Source organism: Parasteatoda tepidariorum, chromosome 4 (assembly GCF_982258835.1).
Source record: "Parasteatoda tepidariorum strain Cologne lab strain chromosome 4, Ptep-v5.0, whole genome shotgun sequence".
Taxonomy (NCBI): Eukaryota; Metazoa; Arthropoda; class Arachnida; order Araneae; family Theridiidae; genus Parasteatoda; species Parasteatoda tepidariorum.
The window spans coordinates 50,279,419-50,293,453 of record NC_141758.1 but is presented as its reverse complement, the minus strand read 5'-3'; the positions used below and the strand labels follow the sequence as shown (position 1 = coordinate 50,293,453).

Below are 14,035 nucleotides of genomic sequence, written 5' to 3'. Positions count from 1 at the left end.
AAGCGTTTCAGAATGTCATCCGATTATGTCAGTTTAAAAATCTAAACATATTTATTTTGTTTTAGACATTTAGAAATCTCAGGAGAAATTAGAAGAACAGATCACTAGAGTATACTATCATCAGCCATTAAGATGTTGGCAGTGATAACAGATTCTTGGCTTTAAACAAAGCCAGCATCCAAATATTTAGTGAACATTAATAGCATTTTTGAGGTTGCGTCATTTGGTTTGTTTCAAGAACCATTTAATTGTCTTGCTTGTTCTTTTATTTGCTATTTTTATTTTAGTGTGTAAAATAATTTATTTGAATCTAAAATGGAAGCATAAGAGTAAAATAAGCGTTTCTTTTTCAATGTCAGATAGGAACTGCTAAATAGACAAATTTTCTTTTCCTCCTTTATAATCATCAGCCATCAAACTTTTGGCAACAAATGTAGATGCTTGGCGTTTAACAGCAATCAAAATCATTTATCAAAATATTTTGCGAACGCGGATAAGATTTTTGTTGGTACGACATTTATTGTTCGAGCATTATGACTTTTTGAATTGCCAAATGCTCTTTATTTTTGCTGAATATTCAGCAAAGACAACGCGCAATCTTGCACAAAACCAAAGGCAAGCTGAAAAATATTTCAGATTGAATTCCGGTAAAAAGTACCGGCACTCAGAGTACCAGTACTTTTTACAGCAAAATCCTCTTTTACCAGAACATGTTAAGAAACAAAAAATCTAGTGTACCGTAAATTTTACAGTAATAATTAACGTAAATTCACTGAATCACTGCAATTAAATAAGTATCACTGTAAAAATTACGATATAATATTTTACGGTAAAAATGGATTTTTCCTATGATGCACCCAAACCTATGAGGCACCCTATGATGGAATATGTTTATACCGTAATTTGATCCGGAATTTTTTAATGTGCATATACAAACACTATTAAAAAATTTAAAATAATTTATATTTTTTATCCGGAGAAAATACTGCTGACTTCGTATTATTTCAAATTATAGAAATAAGTAACTATAAACAAAAACAAAGACCAGAATTTTTAAGAGAGCTTTCAATTTACTATTTTATTTAAATGCCATCCAAGTGCCCTCTTGATACTTGGATTCTTGAGTAAAGAACGTAAAAAAATCTTCCAATGAAACTCGGTTTTCATTATTTAATTGAGCTGTAAGCTAGCACTATTTTTTTTGAGTAACTAATTAGAAAATGAATCTGCAGATTAAATTGTAACAATGCTTGATGATATTTCTATGATAAAAATTCATTTTTCATGCATCCCTCTCGAACGTTTTAAAACTTTTCCTGTGAAATTCTAATCAACAAAATTTTCTCGTTTTCTAATATTTTTTAAGGAATTTTAGAATCGGGGTGGGGGGCTAATGTTATCCCTTACACCCGTTGTTAGAACTTCAGGATCCTAGTTGGAGTTTTGGAGTTATAAGCCACACAAAGACAGAAATATACAAAAGTTTTCTTTAGTAACTGTAAAAGATATACATCCAAAGCTTATTAACTGCAAATAAAAAAAATTTAAAAAATGAACCATTGAGTTCCAGTTTGTAAAATTCGGAACATTAAATCATAAGTCATTCTGAATGTTTTCTTTTTGCTCACGGTACATGAAAAAATATTTAATACAAAGGTTTATAATGTACTTAAAAAAATTAAATTTAGAAAGGCATGTTCTTGCCCATAGTCTTAAAAAATTTGATTACATGACTTTTTTGTAGTCTGCAGTAATAGTCTGCATAAACTCTATCAATATTTAATATTTTCTTGTTTGTAATACTTAATGCTTCAGATTTAAAGTAAAAGTGATGTAGATATGATGTTGCTAATAACATTGTTTTCATATGATAATAATAATTACAATCACATGTTTTCAATAACATGCAATTGAAAAGGCATAATTCAGCAAGTACTTTGTAGAGTAACATATTCAGTAGATCATGTAAATCTTCTGAACTTTTTTCGAGCCCTTGTACTGCATTATCAACATAATTAATTCAATTTGAAATGGGACATAAAAGGAATAATAATTATTTTCTTTTGATTTTTTCTGAACTAATTGTTTTTAACGGATAAAGGGTTATGTTAAGGGTTAAGGGTTAGGGCTATTTTGAATAGAATGCAAGATAAGTCTTATATTCTCTTTGTATGAAATTTGAGTGCTTCTTTATATACCAGATTATTTTTTACGTATATATATATATATATATATATATATATATATATATATATATATATATATATATATATATATATATATATATATATATATATATATATATATTTAAGAATTTTAAAATAATTTTTTGCAAAACTAATGAGTGGAATGAAGTTTGAATAATTTATATTACAGATATTTCACTTTAATTGATCTTCATGACGGTGAAAAATAAAGTTAGACTTTGATGCTATTTTTTTTTTCAAAAATAAGGGAATATATTTAAAAATAATTTAAATAAAAAAATTTATGCATATTTTAAATCCTGTGCCAAAAGCTTTTTAATAGAAACTGAAATATCAGTACTTTTATTAAAAACAAATACAACATTTAGCTAAGTAAAGATTGTGCAATTTTTAATTGTTTCACAAATTAGAAACATAACTATTTTCATGTTATTTTTTTTTAAATGCATTTTAGAAAATTTGTGTATAGTCTTGCAACTTGTGTATTCTTAAAAGTTTTTATCCTTTTGCAATGCTGATATTTTTTAAACACTTAAATGCTAAAATTTATACTCTTGAATATACATTAGATTTAAATATTAAAGTATTAAAAAAAGAACTACATTAAAATAAATTATTTCTTATCAAACAATGTGCTTTTTAAGGATTTAAACTAAACATATCTTAAAATCCTTCAAAAAACATGAAAACTGCCCTCTTACTCTAGACAAATTTAAATCAATAAAACTTTATTTTCTTCCGAATACTCTTTTTTTTCATTTTACTACACACTACTTACTTTTAACTTAATTACTAACTTATATGCCTTTAATTATTAAACAAAAATGAAAATAATTTTGCAATTGAACAGTTTTTTAATAAATTACTCGAAATTTTCTATACTTCTAAATTTTTATTTATTAATCCACTTTAATTGCTTTATAAGGACTTATAAATTTATAATGAGAATTACATTATCGATTTATTTTTATTAAACAGTTTGCGAACATAGAAATCAAAATCATAATTCGAGCAACCAGAGAACTATATGTAGAGATGTTTCAGTCCCAGAAATTCTACGATCGATATCATGAAATTAATTTTAAACCTATGTCGTCTTTACGTCAAAAGTGTTGCACTGCCAAGCAATTATAATAAGTAAACAGTTTTAAAAGTGAGCATTAATTGACGTTTAAAAAAAAAGTGCCAGCAAAGCTGGCGAAAGAGTAGAAACATCGATGTAGGAATTGGCGGAGTAGTTGCTTTCTTTCCCCCTTTGATCCGGCAACCCTGATTCTGGGGGTAAATTCGTCGACAAAATCCTCATCAGTGCGAGCAACGGATCCCATCGGAAAGGGATGCGCCGATGTAGGAGTCGGTGGAAAAAACCCCTGCTGCGGCAGGAGGATAGTTATCCTACATCCCGGATATCCGGCACAATCGTTAGCCGGACTCAATCAAACCGGGATTTTAGGCTTTTTACATAGTTAAACAATTGAACTTTTTAAGAACATCAGTGAAGGGTTTATAAACAGTGGTGATAACGACCTTCCACCATTTCGAAACTCCACCTGGTCGAGAAGTGGGGGGTCACCCCCGTCCTCCGGCCCCGGCGGGCCCCATTTTTGGCACCGCCGCCACCGGCTGTAGCCCACCTGAGAAGAGCAAGTAGTGGAGGGGGTGGTGAAGGAAATAAAAACTGGTTCGGAAGTCGCGACGAATTAGTTATTAAACAAACTGTATCCTCATCTTCTCTTCCTTTCTCCAGGTCCCTGCCGAAGCTGCACGGCGAAGATGGAGGCGGTGGAGGAGGCATCACCGAGGGTGGAGGAGTGGGCGGCGCCCAGCTGCTATCATTGCCGCCCCTCTGCAACTTCGAGCCCATCCCACACGACCACGACTATTGCGAACGGGTTGTGATCAACGTGAGTGGTCTTCGGTTCGAGACCCAGCTGAGGACGCTGAACCAGTTCCCTGATACCCTGTTGGGGGACCCGGCTCGGCGTATCCGCTATTTCGACCCGCTGAGGAATGAGTACTTCTTTGATAGGAATCGCCCTTCCTTCGACGCAATCCTCTATTACTATCAAAGCGGAGGACGTCTCCGAAGGCCTGTAAACGTCCCACTCGACGTTTTTGCTGAAGAAATCAAGTTTTATGAACTCGGAGAGATGGCCTTCAACAAGTTCCGCGAAGACGAGGGGTTCATCAAAGAGGAGGAGAGACCCTTGCCCAAGCAGGAGCTTCAGCGCAAGCTCTGGCTTCTATTCGAGTACCCCGAGAGCTCACAGGGAGCTCGTGTGATCGCCATCGTGTCCGTGGTAGTGATTCTGTTATCGATATTCATATTCTGTCTGGAGACGTTGCCCGAGTTCAAGCATTACCGCCTCTTTAACACAACTAACAACATGACACGTGTAATAGAGGACGAAGTGCCGCGTACCACAGACCCTTTCTTCATCATCGAGACGTGCTGCATCATTTGGTTCACTTTCGAATTGCTCGTTAGGTTCCTAGCGTGTCCCTCCAAAATGGCGTTCTGCAAGGACGCCATGAACAGTATAGACCTGATGGCCATCATCCCTTATTTCATTACATTGGCCACCGTAGTGTCTGGTCAGCGGCCACAAGAGAGGCCCATCAACGAGAGGGGCAACAACCAGGCCATGTCGCTGGCCATACTCAGGGTTATCCGTCTTGTGCGGGTGTTCCGGATCTTCAAACTTTCCCGGCACTCTAAAGGCTTACAGATATTAGGCCGGACTCTAAAGGCCAGTATGCGAGAACTGGGCTTGCTCATTTTCTTCCTTTTCATCGGCGTCATCCTCTTCTCGAGTGCCGTCTATTACGCTGAGGCGGACTCTGAACGCTCTTTCTTCAAGAGCATTCCCGACGCGTTCTGGTGGGCAGTTGTCACCATGACGACTGTCGGATACGGGGACATGCGACCCGTCGGGGTCTGGGGCAAGCTGGTGGGCTCGCTATGTGCCATCGCTGGCGTGCTCACCATCGCCCTGCCAGTTCCCGTCATAGTCTCCAACTTCAACTACTTCTACCACCGGGAGACGGATCAGGAGGAGATGCAGTCGCAGAACTTCAATCATGTAACTAGCTGCCCGTACTTGCCCGGTACGGTGGGCGCCAAGCTCAAGCGCGATTCTGTCAGCGAGTCTGCCTCAGACATCATGGAATTGGAGGAAGGCATGCTGCTCAGTGTCGAGAATCATCAACACCAGATGCTCCTCAACTATCACCAACAGCAGAAAAAGCCCAACTGCAATCCCCTTCACAATAACAACGTGAATGCCGTCTCCATTGAAACCGACGTCTGAAGTAGTGCTTGGTTGGCAGCTGCGCAAATGTCCTCCTACAGAGCAGCCTTTATATACACGTATCCTTTCTTCTTCTTTTTTTAACCCATTACATGCTTTCATTATGGATTTAAACGCGGGTAAGTCACATGCATGTTTTACTTTCGTCTTGCATATCTTTTCTCATTTTTCTTAAGTTCTACTTTTGAAAACCATACCAGTACTTCAAACCATATTATCATTTAAATTTGCTTAATAAGGTGTAACTTTAAGCCAATGTATCGTGCAATTCATTTTGAGAACTAACTTCCAAGGAAATATGGCTTAACTTAACACCTTAAATATGCAGAAAATTTGTATGATAATACAGTTTAATCTGAACCAATATTTTTTATATTATAGTAGATATAGATTTTTAAGCTCTCATTTCATTTATTATATAATTGCATCACAAAACTCAGGTATAGCATGATACCTTAATGTATTTTTCCCATCAATATAAGCATTATTTATATTTAGTTTATGTAAATAAATGAGTATATATACATTTAATTTTGAAATCTCCCTATGACATGGTAATTGTAAATACTCAAAAAAATGTTTCAAACTTTTTTTTAACTGTTAATCTTTACATAAAAACGAAAATTTTATGATGGTAAATCAAAATTTTGTCTGCTATCTAATTACATAAATCTTTTATTGTATAAAATTAAACAATTTCATTCTGTTTTTATAACAATTTATAGTACGATAATTCAGAAAACATTTTACTCTTAATATAATAATACTGAAATTGAAGGAATTGAAATGCATTATTTTACTTTATTGACAGTATTTTTCTTCCAATTTTTAATCTCTTATTTAAGATAATCATTGTTTCCTATTTATGTAAGTTCTAGATAATTATTTACTTTATTTTAAGTTGTTGGAGTTTAGAATATTAAGTAACATTTTTAATCATATTCTAACGAATTTTGTAAGTAGTAAATCCAATTAAAAATAATTGATTCACATTTTCAATTTACCTAAACTTGTCTAAAGTTCTTTCTAAAATATTTGAGTGTTTATATTATTTTCTTCTGACTAAACTTCTATACCGCAAAAAATTATCGACTTGTGCCTAAAAAAATATAATCAATGATTCTAAATTATAAAATATGTTCACGCATTGTTTGGTTTTTCTTTTTGGTTACATTTATGTGTGCCAAAATAATGAAAATAATACATAATATTGCTTAAAAGTGCATAATATAGTATAAAAGTACATAAAAGTAAAACTATTACACAATTTTACATAATTTTTTTTTTAAAAAAAAGCTGTTTTAGTTATAACCAGAAAAAAATCAGCCATGAGAAGAGATGGGAAGGATTTAAAGATTATTTAAAATAACTGCCGTACATAATTTTTTTAAATTTCCCTGTGAGAATAATAAAAACATTTTAAAATCATCATATATAATCATAAGATGAGGTTTCAAATATGCACACTAAAATTAAGGTGGTTTGTTGAAATTTCGTCTTCAGTTGTTGTTTTTTTTATCAATAATCTCAATATTTAAAGCTTGGTTTAAGCAAGGAATTCAATTACATTAAATGATGAATTAAATCCAAATAAATCACAGTCGGAAATTTTTTAAACATGAATTCCACAACTTTCACAGTCATTTTGTTTCCTATATACGAAACTCTTACTTTTGAAAGGAACGTTGGAAGGCAACAAGTGATGCTCTTTTTTGTAAGTTACGGTACTTTTCCAATTACAGCATCAAGAGAGCGTGATTATTGAAACCTATATTTATTAAGTTATATTAAACTTTGAAAAATAATGTGAAGTAGTCGGATGAATACAATAGTAGTTAAACATAAGAATAATACACTGAGCTAAATTTAAATTGTATAAGATTTGTTCTTGCTCATTGTGTTTAGGAAGAATTATGATTCATTTGATTTCTAGTTTTTATTTATTTTTTTATTATCATTATTTTTTATGGATTCTTGTACTTCAGAACTAGTTGATTGGCGTACCCTGAATTGAATTTTTTAGATTTTTCATTGGGATTTCATGATTTCTTTTACATATTTTTCTGTACCAAGTGCATTTTTTTCCTAATTTAACTGCTTGGTACCCGAGTTTTGTCGTCAATTTTTTAGTTTGAAATGTATGATTAAATTAATGGATTACATTTAAATAAAATAATATAATTATTTCAAAGTAAATAAAAAAGTTTCCTTGACCATTTTCTATTAATTTTATTATTAATCATTGAATTTATTATGAACAAGAAAATTCATACATGTCCTGTTAATTTGAAAAACCAATTATATCATTACGATTGAAAAACAATTAATCATAATTTTTGAAATCTTTGTGCTATTAATGTATTTATTACTTCTGAACATGAATTATAAAATTTTTAAAGAAAATTGAAAATTGAGGAATATATACAGTAACTACATATTTTTCTTCGATATTGCTCTTGAGGGTTCAGTTAAATTAGATACTGTACTCAAATAAATGCAAAATCAGATTTGCACTTCATTTATTATCAAAGCATGGCATAAAAATGAAATGCAAATCAGGTGTTTCATTTCTTAAATCATTCTCAATGCATATATATATATATATATATATATATATATATATATATATATATATATATATATATATATATATATATATATAAATTCAGTAAATTTAATTCAGACCAAAAGAAATACTAGAATTACAATAGATATCATACAATATAAAAAAATGAAACAAAACTTTGAAGCCATAATAGTAAATCCTTTTTGTTTTAAAGTCGTGTTAAAAATAAGCTAAACAATTCATAAAAAGCGGATATTTATGACTTTTTTCTGTATTTTTATCGTTAAAATTTTATTTAATTAATTTGTCTATATTTCTGAAAAATAAAATTTTTAGGAAAAAAAAAACTTAATCTTCATTTTTTTCACTTAACATCCTTTTTACTCTAGTAGTTAGTAGTTCAATGTTAGAGAATGAACCTTAATTAGTAAAAGTTTAATCATCAATTCTTATCACCAAGAAAATACCATACAGTTTTGTTACAATGTAAAAATGAGATTAACACTTAAACTTTAATATTATAAATTTTTCCCTAAAATTTTAGAAGGATAAAAAATAGAAGAAAACCCTTGGGAAATATTTTCAATTTTTATTCATTCTTTTTTTTAGTTTAGAGTTGCTTGATTACTTTAATTAACTTGATTGATTTGATTAAAAAATAATGAATAATACAAATTATAAAACCTATAAAAGCAATAAAAATAAACTTATTACTCAATAAAGAATAATATTAAAAATTTCAACATTAATTGTTAATAGTTGTTCATTCTGTTCCTCAAAACAATAAAAAAAATTAAAGAAAAATTAGAAAACCAATTTTTGAAAACAATTTAGAATCTTAGTATATGAACCCAGAAAATAAATAAAAGAAAAAAGCATGATCAAAAAATTAAATAATGTGAAAATACACACATTAAACAACATGAAAATGTATTATTCAATCTCCAGCTCTAGTACTGTCAAAGATTAAAAAAGAGAAATGTTTACTGATTGGGAGGAAAATAAATCTCTCTAGATTTGAAGATAAGGATCCTGTTTCCATATCCACTAATGATAAAACTCTTCTCTTCGATACAAAACTGTACTTTTTCCTAGACATGTTTAAAGAGCTCTTGCTTCTTTTCTTCTTAATGATGATTTTACTGAAATATTATATTATTGCAATCAATTCTGTGAAACACTTTCCCTGACGCTTACTAAACTGACATTAAATGTATATTTTTAGTGATAGTTTTACTGAAATATTATATTCTTGCATCCAATTCTGTGAGACGCTTTCCCTAACAGTTACCAAACCTTCCTTAATAATAGATTCTTAGTGATGGTTTTACTTAAATATTACATTCTTACATCCTATTCTGTAAGACGCTTTCCTTAAAAACTACCAAACCTACCTTAATAATAGAGTCTTAGTGATGGCTTAACTTAAATATTATATTCTTGCATCCAAGTCCGTGAGACGCTTTCCCTAACAGTTACCAAACCTTCCTTAATAGTAGATTCTTAGTGATGGTTTAACTTAAATATTACATTCTTACATCCAATTCCGTGAGACGCTTTCCTAAAAAACTACCAAACCTACCTTAATAATAGAGTCTTAGTAATGGTTTTACTGAAATATTATATTCTTACATCCAATTGTAAGAGACGCTTTCCCTAACACTTACCAACTCTACCTTCTCCAACACTGCTTTAATATTAGATTCTGAAATCTAGATCAGAAAAAAGATGTTTTCAATTTTATGAGAGGCTTCCATCTTATTCTGATTTTAAACATAAATACTGCAACCAGAAACGTATAAAATGTTAAAATATTGTGATTATTTTTTGTTTTTGTTTTTTGAAGAAAAAAAAATGTTTTATAAATAATACTTAATATATCTCTCTCTATTTAATTGGGATTTTGATAAGGTAGTAGAAACCCGAATTATATTTAGTTCCATCATTGAAGAATTTAAAATATGAAAGGAATCCAGGAAGGAAGTAGAATCCAAAAAAAAAAGAATTTATGTTCGAATAAAAAACCACCAATTTCGTTAGAAATTCTATTAAAATTTATAGTTTTCACAATTACTAAACTTTTAGTTTCTCTTTCCTTCCATTTTATATGTTTTGAAAGCTTTTATTATTTCGCAAAATGATTTACAAAAATTATCTTTTTCTAGTTTATTAAAACACCATAAGTCTCTTTTTAATGATTTTTATCACCTCTTTTAAATCACAAATACTTTTTACCCGATTAAACTATTAATTACTTAAACGAGAACAACAGTAAAGTTATAAAAATTCTTATGCATTTCAGATTTTTGTACGGATATTATACTTATTGCGTTAAAATATACATATGTTAGTTACAAGTAATCGTGATTAAAAAAAGAAAATAAGAGTTGTTATGCAGGATTTCTTGGATCTGTCGGAAAACCTAGTTATAGAGAATTTTTCGAAATATTTTTGCCTTATCTTGTAAGTTTTTTTTTTTTTTTTAAACATTCCAGCTTTTTTAGTGAAATATATGAATTTTAGGATAGATAAGATACTAAATGCATATTTATCGGCGAAAAGCAGAATTCAGGCGATAAATTTTATTTATAGCCTGCGTTGAACAACCGACCCAATTCTGAGTTTACAGCTATCAGTGTTCAACACAGTAGCTTTATAATTTTGAACCCAACCCAAAAGACCAGGTAGCTACAGGATCAAGCATTGGAACAACCTAGCCTATGTAGAGGACTTCTTGATCTAACTAAGCTGTATTTGCGTTACACGGAGAAGAAAAGCACGAAAACCTTACACGGCTTCCCCGTACTCGTGACCAATCTATCACTGAGAATATTTTACGTCAGCACTGTGATCGGTGACAGCTGGGTGCAGAATTCGTATCGACCAGCCATCTCTGGGATTCAAAACTCAATGGGGAACGAGTGCTCCTAAGCCACCATCCTGAGAAGATTAATTTTATTTTTGCTTTTATAATCGTCTTTAAACCACCGGCCCAATTCCAGGTTTACGACTACTAATGTTCAACATCATAGCCTTGTCATTGTGAATCCAATCCAGAAGACAAGGGAATTCCTGGATCGGATCAAGTATTAGGAGAAATTTGCCTTCGTGGAGCACTTTTTGATGGAACTATCTCTCTGCGGTACATGAAGAGGAAAATCACGAAAACCACCTACGGTTAGACTAACTGCAAGAGGACTCTATCCCATTATCCATCTACTACTGAGAATATTTTGCGTCGGCACTGCGTGCAATGCACGCTGGGTGCAAAATTCGTATCGACCTGCCACCGCTGGTATTCGAACCTGGGTCAACTTATTGGGAGACTAGTGTTTTTTCTTCTGAGCAGCCACGGCTCGAGAGGTTGAATTATCGTAAATAGCGTGACATGTTGTCGGGCTTAACATTTGACATTGCCAGTCCCAAGTACCTACTCATGTCTTTTTCGCTTTCGGCACGTTTTAAACTGTGTGAAATCTAGTCCTTCATTTTTAGGAAAATTTGCACTGTTATCATGAAAATAATTTATTATGAAATAAGAGTAATAATAATAAATAATAGTAATAAAAATAAATAATAGTAATAACAGTAATAAAAAATAATATATAGCAATGACAATAGATAATAATAATAAATAGTATTAATTACAATAATAGTAATAATAAAATTGAAACAATATTTAAATTTTCAAGTTTCTTTATTCATTACTTTACTTTATTATTACTTTAGTTTATTTAAGTGAATTTCGTTGCTAATTACCTCATACCAGTGTCATTTTTTTAACTTAAATGAATAAAAATTAATTCATCTTTTTTTTTCTTTTTTTTTTTTGCTGTCCTTCTAAATATTTGTTTTTCAGTACATTTTAATCTTCGGTCTATATCTTTAAAGCAATTGGTTATATTATTATTTCCCAACCGTTACTTTGAGAAGCCTAAGTGGTTAACAAGGTGTAGAAAGGGTGTTCGTAAAAGTTATTATTATGAAAGGATTTAAATTACTAATTTAAAAAATATTTACCTTTACTTTACTATGCAATGAATTTTTTCTGCTCTATTTTCTATATACTTCGGCTAGAAAAGCTTGCATACTCTGACAAACATCATTTAAAAGAGAAGAAAAATACATCATTACAACGCGTGATTATAGCCATTTTCTATGTGTATCATAGACATTTTGAGCTACTCGGACATTAGACATTTTGAGCTACTTTTGATCTAATGCCTGCTGATGAATAATTACAAATACAGTTCCATTCCGAGGTCTAGTCAGTCTTCTGCCCTAGTGGTTCCTCTAACTAAAAAGAAGCTGCAAACAACCCTTAGTCAGATAATATTCCTGGCCAGGAGATTATGAAGCTTCTATCTGAAATCGGCCTGAAGACACCAATAAGCCTCCAATGGATCCCACCGCATGTCGGGGTACATGGCGATGAGACAGCCGATGTGCTCGCCAAGAATGGCTGTGATCTTCCTATGGACTGTTTGAACCGTCTTACTCCCACTGAGGTCCACTCCCTGGGAAAACATCGTTTGCTTCCAGTGTAGCACCGTACTCCATCCCATCAGTGGTATGCTGGTGACCGCGCTGGCCTATCATTAACATGCAGCGGCCCTCAGCCTTTCCAATCGGCCATGGCCAGATTTCGTAGTGGCCATCTCAAGTGTTTAAGGTTTCAAAATGGGGAGAAGACTCTCCAACCTTGTTCCTGCTCACAACCTGCTAGTCCCGATCACCTTCTTTTTTGCCTTGGCGCTTCTTATAAGCAGCTTCTGGTTGATCGGGACTTTCTGCAGATAAATGGGGAACTGATGGGACAGGCCTTCTGGACCTGGTCTAGGCTTTTCTTCCCCTGGGGGATGTGTAACAACACAGTTACATTATAGTTTTCTTTGCCGCAGCTATCAGAAAAGTCAATTGAACCTGATGAAAACTTCAAAAATATTTGTCAATGAATATCTGAAACAATATACAACTATTACCCTAATAAACGCAATATCACATGGAAGCATATCGAGTTTATTCTGAGGTAACTCTTTAAAAACTGTTATTTTTTGTCCTATGGATCATTCTTTAATTGATGTCTGAATCAGTGCTGTTTGCCAAACCAATTCATTAAAATGTTAATGTGAAATATATTTCAACCTGAGGAAAGATTTTCAATTTACATTTACTTGAAATCAAGCGCAGAACCTCATCTAAGAATGACACCGTTAGACATTAGTCATTTGTTCTGTCAGACAGCTGCGAATGCTTTTCCTGAAAATCAGTTGGTTTGTTTAATCAATTTTTGTATCATTTTCTATTTTTATGGTTACGTTTTCACATTTTGTTTTGAAATGTGGTGCGACGTAAACAACAAAAGTTCTAATCTATTTTAGGGGTTAGGGATTTTAAACCTGTTTCTATAAATTATACAAAGTGTTGACCAACTTCTTTCAGGTTCAAAAGATTGGAAACCACTGGGCTTAAAAAAAGTTACCATTAACAACACTATAGCATTATTTTAGGTGCAAAATGTGTAGAAATGCTCATTGAAATTATTTTACTATAAGTATATTTTCAAATCTAGGTATTCAATATAATTCAATATTTTTAAATTTATGCTACAAATATCGCTCAAATTTTAGTTCCTTTTTCTTTAAAAAAAAAAAGTTTATTTGCTAAAAAATAATTAGATATATTTCCGCGTATCTTATTTCCTGCACAACTTTATTTTTGTGATTCTATATATTTGTGGTAATGTTAAAAAAATGGTACCAAGAATAGAAACAAAATAATTTTAAAAGTACATCTTAAAAATAGATAATTCATCATAACTAAAATCGTTGAAGTCGACTTTTTTAAGGTTATGAAACTACCATATCCTGTAACTTAAACTAGGTAATTATTATCGTAACTAATTAATTAAATTCTTCAATTTAATTAAAGATTACCTTATAAATAAAAGA

General features: G+C 31.7%; 1 protein-coding gene across 4 annotated transcripts in view; it reads left to right on the top strand.

Moving 5' to 3' along the window:
- LOC107455319 (potassium voltage-gated channel protein Shaker) overlaps nucleotides 1–14,035 on the top strand; it is a 669,177-nt gene that overhangs the window by 584,053 nt on the left and 71,089 nt on the right. For all 4 annotated transcript variants that reach the window (XM_016072833.4, XM_071182262.2, XM_071182261.2 and 1 more), the window contains exon 2: nucleotides 3,955–5,577. In XM_016072833.4, coding sequence (XP_015928319.1) covers nucleotides 3,955–5,518 — 1,564 coding nt within the window. In that variant the 3' untranslated portion in view covers nucleotides 5,519–5,577. The remainder of the gene's footprint in view (nucleotides 1–3,954; nucleotides 5,578–14,035) is intronic.